We start from the raw sequence: 10,734 nt of genomic DNA on the forward strand, positions 1-10,734 counted from the left end.
AAAAAAACGTAAGGAAAAAGCTGCCTAAAACTAAAAGAAAGAAAGAAAGAATACTAACAAAACTCTCTTATTTGTTTCATCAAAATATTAAATTCAACCCTATATTTTTAAGAATAAATTTTTGTTATACAAAAGATCCTCCACAACAATAACAACGAGAAATACAACTCTTAATCCCAAATTAATTGGGGTCGGTTATATAGATTTCTCGTTTTCAGTATGTTCTATTAAACACGAGACCATCCTGAAGCCCTAGATCTTAAAAGTCATGCCTAACTATGTCGGTCCAAGTAATTCTTGGTCTACCCCTCACTCTCCTAGTACTAGGTATTTAGATGTTCTCCCAAGCACGAACATGTGCATCTAATGATCTACGTTGTACATGCCCGTACCACCTTAGACAGTTTTTCCGCACCTTATCTTCTATTAGTGCTATACCTACTTTACTACGAATAACTTCATTCCGTATGCGATCCATACTCGTATGGCCACTCATCCATCTTAACATACACATCTCCGCCACACTCATCGTGTATATTTGTTGTCTCTTAATGGCCCAACATTCAATACCATATAACATAGCTGGGCGAATTGTTGTCATATAGAATTTACCTTTCAACTTAATAGGCATCTTATTATCACATTAAACTCTCGTGACATTCTTCCATTTAACACACGCCGCCTTAATCCTATGTCCAATATCCTCATCTATATCCCCTTCACACTGCACTATGGACCAAGGTACCTAAATTTCCTAGAAGTCCTAATCACCACACCATCCAAAGAAATTTCATCACTCTGATCTCTCAAATTACTAAACCTACAATGTATGTACTCAGTTTTTGTTATACTTAACTTAAATCCCTTCGTCTCAAGGGTCTGTCTCCATAGTTCTAATTTACAGTTAATGCCCTCCTGATGTTCATCAACTAAAACTATATCGTCTGCAAAAAGCGTACACCAGGGAATCCCCATCTTGAATTTCTCTTGTCAACTCGTCCATCACGATACTGAAAAGATAAGGACTAAGAGCGGAACCTTGATGAAGACTAATCCGAATGGAAAACTCTTCCGTGTAGCCTCCAGTAGTTCTCACACTTGCGACAGTTGCATCGTACATATCTTTTATTCCCTTGATATTCCTCATATGCACTCATCTCTTCTCTAGTACCCACCATAACACTTTTCTCAGTACCCTATCGTATGTTTTTTTCTAAATCTATGAAGACCATATGTAAATCTTTCTTAGTTATTCTATACCTTTCAATCAACAATCCTAAGAAGAAAAATAGCCTCCATGGTTGATCTACCAGGTATGAAACCAAATTGCTTACCTGAGATGGTAGTTGTGGCCCTTAATCCCTTTTCAATAACTCTCTCCCAAAATTTCATAGTGTGACTTATCAACTTTATGTTCTTATAGTTGTTACAATTTAGCGCATCTCCTTTATTTTTGAAGATGGGAATTAACGAGAATATTTTTTTCTCCAAGCATCGGGTATAAATTGTGTTAAAAACCCTTCCTCTCACACAATTTGCAAAACATAATGAATAGATTATGCTTTCTTGAACAGATAAAGTGGATCTTTCCCAACAAAGAAGTATTTACTGAAAACAAGTACTACAATCTGAAAAGTATTATTGACCTATTGCCAAATTAGGAAGCGAGATTTTTGTCTTTTTTCTTTTTCATATTAGAAAAACAAAACAGAATCAAATAGAAGGTGCACATTTGCGTCATTCTGTATTATCTGTGGAATAATTCCACGTTACCATATTCGTTGTTTGATAGACCTAGTCCTTTAGAGGCAGAGCTGAGACCTGTTCAAAGGATTTTCTCACCTGCTACTGCAGTCCATGAAAATTGTGCTCCCCATATTTTTTTCTTTTTCTTTTTAGCCCAAATATATAATCTTCTATAAATAAGCTTACCAAGTCATGCATTTTACAATATGATAACTTGATGAGTACTACACAAAATGGAGGCCTTAAAGATTAAATTTTCTAGGCAATATAATTTGATCATGTTCATTGCACTTTCCATGACCAACATTGTTAGGCCTTGTCTCTCATCTCCTTTCACTTCCTTTGTGTTTGGGGACTCCCTTGTGGACGCCGGGAACAATGACTACATCTTCACTCTTTCGAAGGCCGATATGCCGCCGTACGGCATAGACTTCAAGCCGTCCGGAGGACAACCAACCGGAAGGTTCACCAACGGCCGAACCATATCGGACATTGTCGGTAAATATGGCCCACTAAATGTTGTGTCCCATTAAGTCGACGTCCTTTTGCATGGTCCACAGCATAATATTTCGGCATTTGATGAACCTCATCAGTTTGGACACATGTAGTGTAGTAGTTGATAGTCTAACCAAAAAAAAAATTCAGTTTTTTGATAAGCATTAATGCCAGACTTTTAGACTAGTTGCCCCAGCTAGCTGGTTGGATATATATATATATATATATATTTATAGCATAAATACTTTTCTTTCCAAGCAGATCTAAAGTGAAGACTTTTGCAACCATATAATACATAAAGCTTGGTTTGGTGCAAATAGATCAGCCTGGTAGGCCCCACACATATTAAAGAACTTTGATGTAATATCTTTATATAATTTTCAAATTCCATAAAAATGAAATCATCCTAGTTTTGTAGTTGCAGTTGCCTCTAGTTAAAGTATAGAATTCGAATCCCCGAATCCAGTTAAAAGTATTTAAATGTCTCCTAGCTTTTCGAATTGATGCCTAATGCCTAATGTCTAGGGAATTTACTCTCTTAATTACTAGCCTAATATTCCATTAGGTGGTAGCTAGTTTGTTGATTTAAGCTGATATAAGGATCCTAAGAACGGGCATCTTTAGGCCTCGTTTATTTTACCGATTCGAGTTTTCAGTTTTAGATTTGTACAGTAAAAAACTCTCAGAAAATGTCACATCTAACTTTTTCTACTACAGTGAAAAGTTCTCAGAAAATGTCACATCTCAACTCGAATCCGCGAAGTGAACGAGACCTTAAAGTATAATTTTTGGTCATTCCTACTTCCTAGCGCGTGTCATGGTCACGAATTTACATCACGTCATCATTATAATTAGGGCTCTTAATTTACACAGATAACAAAATTTAAATAATAAAACCAAAATATAGTAAAATTTTTGAACTATTATAACGGAATTTGATATCATTAAAATAATAACTCTATAATTATATAGTATCAAATGTGACATCATGATAATTACTATCTCATTTTTATTATTTTTATAATTAATTAAGCCCCAAATTTTGTTAAAAAAAATGATGCAATTAACCAGGTCAAACTCTTGGGGCCAAGTCCTTTCCTCCACCATATCTAGCCCCAAACACTCGAGATGAAGCGGTTCACAGAGGAATAAATTATGCATCTGGAGCCTCAGGAATACTGGATGAAACAGGAATTTTGTTCGTAAGTGCCATATCATAAATTATGATAAATTCTTAATGAACTGCTCTAGTTAGCTCCAATTAATTATATAATTAAAAGATGATCAATTAAATATATGTATATTTAATTAGCACAGATTGGAAGAGTCCCACTTCGTGAGCAAGTGAACTATTTTGAGCAAACTAGAAGTTACATGGTGAATGTAATGGGAGAGAATCGTACCAAAGATTTATTAAAGAAGGCAATCTTTTCAGTAACAATTGGGTCCAACGACATACTCAACTATGTTCAGCCGTCAATACCATTTTTTGGCCACGACAAGGTCCCTCCTACTATGTTCCAAGATTTCATGGTCTCCAACTTGACTATACAACTGAAGGTACAATCCCTATTAAATATGGAATAACCACGTGTATGACCATTTACCAACATTTTTTTAGCACTCTTTTACACCTCATGGGTTTGAAGAATCAATATCTGTTGTCCTATTTTTCTGTCTCAGTAGTTATCCTTCTAATTAAATTTTGACACGTAAAGTGCTTTAAGTATTTTTAATATTTTATTTCCATGCATGTGTGTTGGTTAGATTCTTAAAATTAGATCACATGACAAATAAGTAGCGGAAGAACAGCCATCGAAATATGAAAATAGAGACAATAAATCTGAACTCGGGTTTGAAACCCCGTTACTCACATGTGGGGTCCCACACCACGTGTGAGTAGTAGAAATTCAACCACATAAGATTGGGCCACTAATTTTGCTTCTTTTTGTTTCCCCTTTTCTTTGAAATCCAGCTTGGCAATGCTGGCCATTTCTGATTGGAGTTTTTATTTTCCCTTTTCTCTCTCTAAATCTATTTCTTTTTTGGGTAAATTAAGCGAATTTACGAGCTGGGAGCAAGAAAATTTATAGTGGTTGGGGTTGGACCACTAGGCTGCATTCCCTTTATTAGAGCGCTGAATTTATTACCGACTGGGAAATGCTCGGTGGAGGTGAATGATTTGATCCAAGGTTACAACAAGAAACTAAATGAAGTGCTTGACCAATTCAACAAGGAGTTGGGTCCGGATGCCATCTTTGTGTATGCAAATTCCTACGATATCTTCATCAAGATCATTGGGAATTATCCTCAATACGGTTAGCCTAAAAACTTTTAACTCCCTATTAGCTAGTACGTAGTCAATTTTGTTCCCGACATATAGTACGAAAAAGGATAAAAATATTAATGAGCTTTCCAGCTGCCATTTAGCTTTTACTATACGCATCTAATTATCTTACAACATATTGCAAGCCCTAACAATGTGTCCATTTCTTATGTATACACTAATATAGAATTTGAAAATAATGCTAATGAATCATGGTAGTTTGCAAACAATAAGTTGATTTGACAAATGGGATTTCACAATTTTCCATTTATTTTCGGTATATATCTTATAAGGAAACTTCTCTAATAAGAGTAGAAAAAATGAACTACTAGTATTTTTTTTTCAACCGTTAAATCTGCTTGTTTTTGCATAGTTTTTCAATATAATATGATTTTAATATTATCTAATGATCAAAAACTGACACTACTAGTAGGATTGTCCTACCAGAGAAACTTTCATTTTATAAAAGTAAACTTGTTTCCATAAATCTAACACGTGTCCCTTTTGGTTTTTTTTTTTTTTTGGTCTATGCAAATTTGTAGGATTTGAGAATGCTAATGAACCATGTTGTGGGGGGTACTTTCCTCCATTCATATGCTTCAATGGCAAAGGCGGTGGAGACAAAGCGGCCTCAGCGCTGTGTAATGACCGATCCAAGTATGTGTTTTGGGATGCATATCATCCGACAGAGGCTGCAAATATCATCATTGCAAAGGAGTTGGTTGATGGAGACGAGAGCTTTGCCTTTCCAATCAATATCCGTCAGCTTTACAACCATAACTCCTAGTCATATATATATGACCCAGTGCCAGTAGTTCGTTGTATGAAATAATTACAACTTATAATAAGTTATTGCTTGAGACCCGAATCAATCATAATCAATTTGTCAAAATTAACTAACATGTGTAGGGATATTCAAGTACTTGTGTTTTCGATAAGTAGCTAGCGAAATCAGGATTCAAAAGAGTAGCGATACAGCTGAATTATGTATAATTACAGGTAATAAATAAGAAAACCAAAACAGGACTTTTATCTGTAAGAGTTTTATAATGCCGAGGGTCATTGGCGACAGAATACCAACAAAGTGGCCCATGTCAATACGTAATGAATTTCATTAAAAATATTATATATGTTGTTATGCAAGTTACCAAATGATCAAATATTTGAATTAGAAAATTGGTAATGTTAATTAGCTAGTCTTGTCTGTCTTGCAGTATAAGGAAAAACGTGGTTAATTGACAAGCAAAAGATTTTATTCAATACAGCGAATTAGAACGATAAAATTTGGAAGGATATACAAATTAGATGATTAGCTTGACTCGCAAGAATGACGTCCACCAGTTAGAAAGATTAGCCTCGTTTGTTTCGCTGAATCGAGTTTAGAATTCGAGTTGAGATGTGATTTTATGTGAGAACTTTCTACTGTAATAAAAAAGTTAGATGTGACTGTTTGTGAGAGTTTTTTACTGTAGCAAAACTCCAATTCTAAACTCGAATCAGCGAAACGAACAAGGCAAAAGGCTGGTATTATTCAGAAAAATATTAAAAAGAATGTATCATTTGGAAAACAAAAAAAAAAATGATTAGACAAAACACGTTACTCAGCAATAGCAAGAGTGAGTTTATCATGTGTAGACAAAACACGTACTGTATATATATATATATATATATATATATATTCTAAAATGCATGAGTAATAAATAGATTATAACATTTACCAAGAAAATAAATAGATTATAACGCTCAAACAGAAAAAGAAGCTTATACATTTTAATTATCCCAGCATATGACTTCAAATGTCAACTCTAGGGGCACAACGGTTTCTGACACATCTATTAATCATGCAAAGTCAGCCCTCACCCACCTTAAATTTTCTCTTCTCATTTCAGTTTGTTGGTTTGCTTTAATCAATGAACCCAATCTTCAAAGCAACTTCCTAAGAATTCTGCGTTTCGAAAGGGAAAGAAAATGCACTGTTGCATTTCAACACCGGCACTGCAATTTTATTTGTAAAAATATATCTTATATTTATATTCTGTTCTTCAACTGCCACCAAACTACATATACGTGTATCGATTAAATTTGGAAGTAGACCCTTTTTTAGCTGTTTTTACCAAAGTCTCCAATTACAGTTAAACTTGTGGCAGAACTGAACTGAAATATGGGATTTACAGAAACCATGCATAACACGTAGTTGAAGCTGATCAATTAGTAGTTTACTGTAAATTTTGGCCTTCCCAATGCTTGGCTGCGCAAACAGATTTCTGCAGCAATAAGAATACGTAAATGTACATGTACACATTAATTATTAACATGTAACGCGTTGACTTTTTCATAGAAATCTACCCCAGCTGACGGTCACATAGGAATATGTAGATCAAATGTATATAATAATGCATGCCAACTATTTACACACACACACACACACATATATATATATATATATATATGTATGTTTGTATATGAGTAATTCATTAGTCAATGGATATGGCCTTCAAGCCAGTATACAGGGTATGGTCCCAGTTGGTTAATTTGCAGACCAGAAACATGGGAGTTAGATAAAGAGTGTGACAGTGTGCTATAAGTGTCACTACATATCATATATATATCTCTAGCTGGAAAGAGAGTTTCTGCACACACATATATCTATATGTGTAATATGTGTGTGTTTGTATACAATATATTAATTGTGGTAATTTCTTATATTAGTTGGAGTGTTGAACTGTATGCATGTCATAAACAGGTTAGAATAGCTAGTGCCCATCATATATATGCACGCCCATTGGGGGGCATTGACGAGTCGGTGAAGCTGATTACTTTTAGATATGTGGAAATAGAGATGGACGAGTTTTCACAGGGGTCCATCCTAGTGCCCCATAATGCGAACCAGTTTCAACGCAGTAGTAATTAGCGTCACTGAATTTGTGGTCTCAAATTCAGCCCTGGGAGCGGAAGAGAGACGAAAATCACCTGTCAAATTTTGATGTTCTAAATAATATCTAACTAATTACGTGATGATCATTTAAAAAATTTGAAACCAGAGGTTATTTGAAGGGTTGTTTGGTTGGGGGATTCGGACCCCGATTCGAATCATGATTCATAGTTCGCTACAATGTTTTCTCTCACAAAAAATACACGTAAATCGAAAATGGTTATAATCTCATTATTATAATCCATGAACCAAACGTCTCCTTAGTCCGCATGAGAGAGAATGAGAGGAAATAGAACGCGGCTATTTAAGAAAGGCCCTAAAAAAAAGGACCAAAATTTATCAAGAAAAAATACTGCCTCTCTTCAGTTTTGGAATGTAAGAGTACTAATTGGTAAGATGCATTTTTCGAAAAGGAAAAATTAATTCAAAACCCTCTCTTTAATTTAAGTGAAATATAATGTTTAATTTATATTTTCAGAATTAGAAAAATTTATATTTAGAAATCATCAATCTCGTATTATTAGGAATTAAAATGTCACAATCAAAAATTCTTAGTTCCTTTGAAATTCCTCTCCAGACACAAAACGTCAAGTTTACTCTGACTAATCTGATTCCTTATAACTAACCTTATTTGAAGGTAATACTTATTCAATTTCAACGAAGTGTGGCATTAATTACGCCCATAATGTTCGGTAAGAAGGAAGGAAAGTAAAAGAGAAAGAAATTAGGTATAGGAGAAAAAATGGAGAATAATAATAATAATAATGTTGGTTGAACTTTGTTGAAACTTTGTAAATTTTTTCTTCTAAAACTCCCTAGTTTTACAATGTATCTAAAGAGACTGCAGAAAATATAAAATTAAAAACTTATAACAAGTTTCTACGATAACCATGGACGTTACCATTTTTTTTCCCCTGGAATCAAATGTTGGTGGATTTTTTTCTTTTTTGATGAATGAATTAAATGTTGGTTGTTGAAATGGCTAAGGGGAAGTACCTCTCCAGTCCCACAGTAGTCCTACAGAAAGGATCCACAAGATGGGCCCTCTGATCAGTTCAGTTATTTTGGTGTCTCCTGACTCATCTATAAGAAATGGTTATGTCGGCAAGGCTTGCTAGAAAAGAGGAGACAGCCCAAACTTAGCCCAGCAAGATCCAGCCTCTTAAGGTGCTGGCTGGCCCATTATTTGCACCTCATTTGTAGAGCCTTCCTGAGACATTGCTAATAGCCTTCCTGAGAATTTGCAGCTCATTTCACATATCATGTCCTTGCGAAGGCTTAAAAAAACTTAAAAAGGACAATTCAAAAAATTACACCAGCTTAGTTTCTAATGAATGAAAAAATAAATAAATAAATAAGAATTCGTTTATTTTATCGATTTGAGTTTTGTTATATTCTCAGAAACAGTCACATTTAATTTTTTTATTACAGTAAAAAATTCTCACACAAAATCACATTTCAACTCAAATTAAAAATTCAAATTAACGAACTAAACGGGTCAAATATTTGTGTCATCCCGCTCCCGCTCTTCATCCAATGTAAATATTTAGTGCTCTAATAGGATGAGAAGAACATGCACTGATTCAACTCAAATGTGAGCTCAGTTTCATTCACGCCGCTATAAATCCAACGTTAAAGACCTTAAAATTGGGACTCAAGAGTATTGGAACTTAAAAATTAAATTCATCTTTAAATTTAACGTTTTTAAAACGGTGTTTGGCGTAATAATGATAAAAAATAAAAATGAAAACGATTTTTTAATTTAGTGTAAAATAAGAGAGAAATGTAAAACAATTTTTAGTCATTTTTTATTTTTTATTTTCGTTTTCTCCTCTCTCGAGCAGAGAGAGACATTAATGGGGTTTTTTTATACCGAAAACAATCTGTTGATAAAATTACCAAACGCATTTTTAAAAATAATTTTTGTCTGAAATTAAAAACGTTTTTATTTTTATTTTCATATAAAAAATAAAATCATTTTATAACGAATTCTGAACGCACCTATAGTTACCGCTGCAACACTCAACTAGGAACAACAAACTGCACTAGTTTTACGAATTGGAAAATAGTCTTTAGAGTAAAAAGTATCTTTAGGAGTGCCCCATACTTTTGTTTTATAAGATATCTACCCTCCCATTTTAGTATTCCGATATTGCTATAGTAAAAAGCTTTCACATAAAGTCACATCTCAACTTGAATCAGTGAACTGAACGGGGCCTAAAATTACTCAGGGATCTGATCACTATCAGTTCTAGGATCAAGGAATTTATGGCTTGTTCTTTTGAGTGAAAAACTTTAAAAAAAGGTAATTCGAGTTACAACTTTATTCGAGTTCATGTTCTTTTAAATTTAAACTCAAGTTTATGACTAAAATTAGAGTTCAAGTTTCTCCTTTAACTCGAGTTCAGAAATTCGAACTCAAATTAATGAACAATATTTTTTCTATTCTTAAAAATGCTATAACTTTTTCGTTTTAATTCTGATTGAGATGATTTTTTTTTCTATGCGTTGACAACAAAAAGACGAATAAAACCCAATCCATATACTCTATTAAAATTTTTCATCAGCATTGAGTTTTTATTAAAATACTATCTAAATACAAATTCAAGTTTTAACTAACTCAAACACAAACTCAAAAAGATTTTTATCTCAAACCATAACTCAAATGTACATAACCAAACACAAACTCAAGTTACAAGTTCAACTCAAATTATAATTCAAATTCAACTCAAGAATTATACTCAAGTTAAACTCCAAAAAAACAAGTCCGAAAAGTCATGGCTAATTATAAAAAATTAAGAGCATTTTACGTTGATGTTTTCTGCATTATACTTAAATTACTGAGAAATTCAAAATTTTTTATGTCAGCACTTTAGTTTTTAAAAGAATTAAAAAAAAAAAAAAACTCTTTTACAAACAAACATGACGGAAAAGTATGATTTAAGAGCATTTTACGTTGATGTGGAATGATGTTACTAAGATGAGGAATTGGGTTTTGCTGTTAGGTAGGAATAGGAAAAGCGATAACAATTGCTCTTTAAAAAAACCAAAAACAAAAACAAAAATAAAAAAAGAAATTGCATATTCCGTGAATTTTCCAATTTTGTTCACTTTTCTCCACTTCCCATCCTCTTCAATTCCGAAAGTTCTTTCAAATTTCCATGGTTTGTATCTATTCTGGGAGTTTCTTTTAACTAGTCCCATCTTTTCTTTTCTTTGAACTATTTTTTTTTTA

The 10,734-nt window shown here is 33.5% G+C and overlaps 1 protein-coding gene across 1 annotated transcript; it reads left to right on the plus strand.

Annotated features, from left to right (window-relative positions):
• Positions 1-1,979: 1,979 nt before the first annotated feature.
• On the plus strand, positions 1,980-5,361 carry LOC21398453 (GDSL esterase/lipase At5g41890). The gene is made up of 5 exons (XM_010101903.2): positions 1,980-2,244; positions 3,313-3,443; positions 3,559-3,801; positions 4,301-4,559; positions 5,110-5,361. The coding sequence occupies exons 1-5, from the start codon at positions 1,980-1,982 to the stop codon at positions 5,352-5,354; spliced, it is 1,143 nt and encodes a 380-aa protein (XP_010100205.1). The 3' UTR covers positions 5,355-5,361.
• Positions 5,362-10,734: the final 5,373 nt, after the last annotated feature.

This window comes from Morus notabilis, unplaced genomic scaffold (assembly GCF_000414095.1).
Source record: "Morus notabilis unplaced genomic scaffold, ASM41409v2 Scaffold1388, whole genome shotgun sequence".
Lineage (NCBI taxonomy): Eukaryota > Viridiplantae > Streptophyta > Magnoliopsida > Rosales > Moraceae > Morus > Morus notabilis.

Coding starts and splice junctions, on each gene's coding strand:
- LOC21398453 (XM_010101903.2), top strand. CDS start 1,980: ATGGAGGCCTTAAAGATTAAATTTTCTAGGCAATATAATTTGATCATG. Junction 2,245..3,312: donor AACCATATCGGACATTGTCG/GTAAATATGGCC, acceptor GCAATTAACCAG/GTCAAACTCTTGGGGCCAAG. Junction 3,444..3,558: donor ATGAAACAGGAATTTTGTTC/GTAAGTGCCATA, acceptor TAATTAGCACAG/ATTGGAAGAGTCCCACTTCG.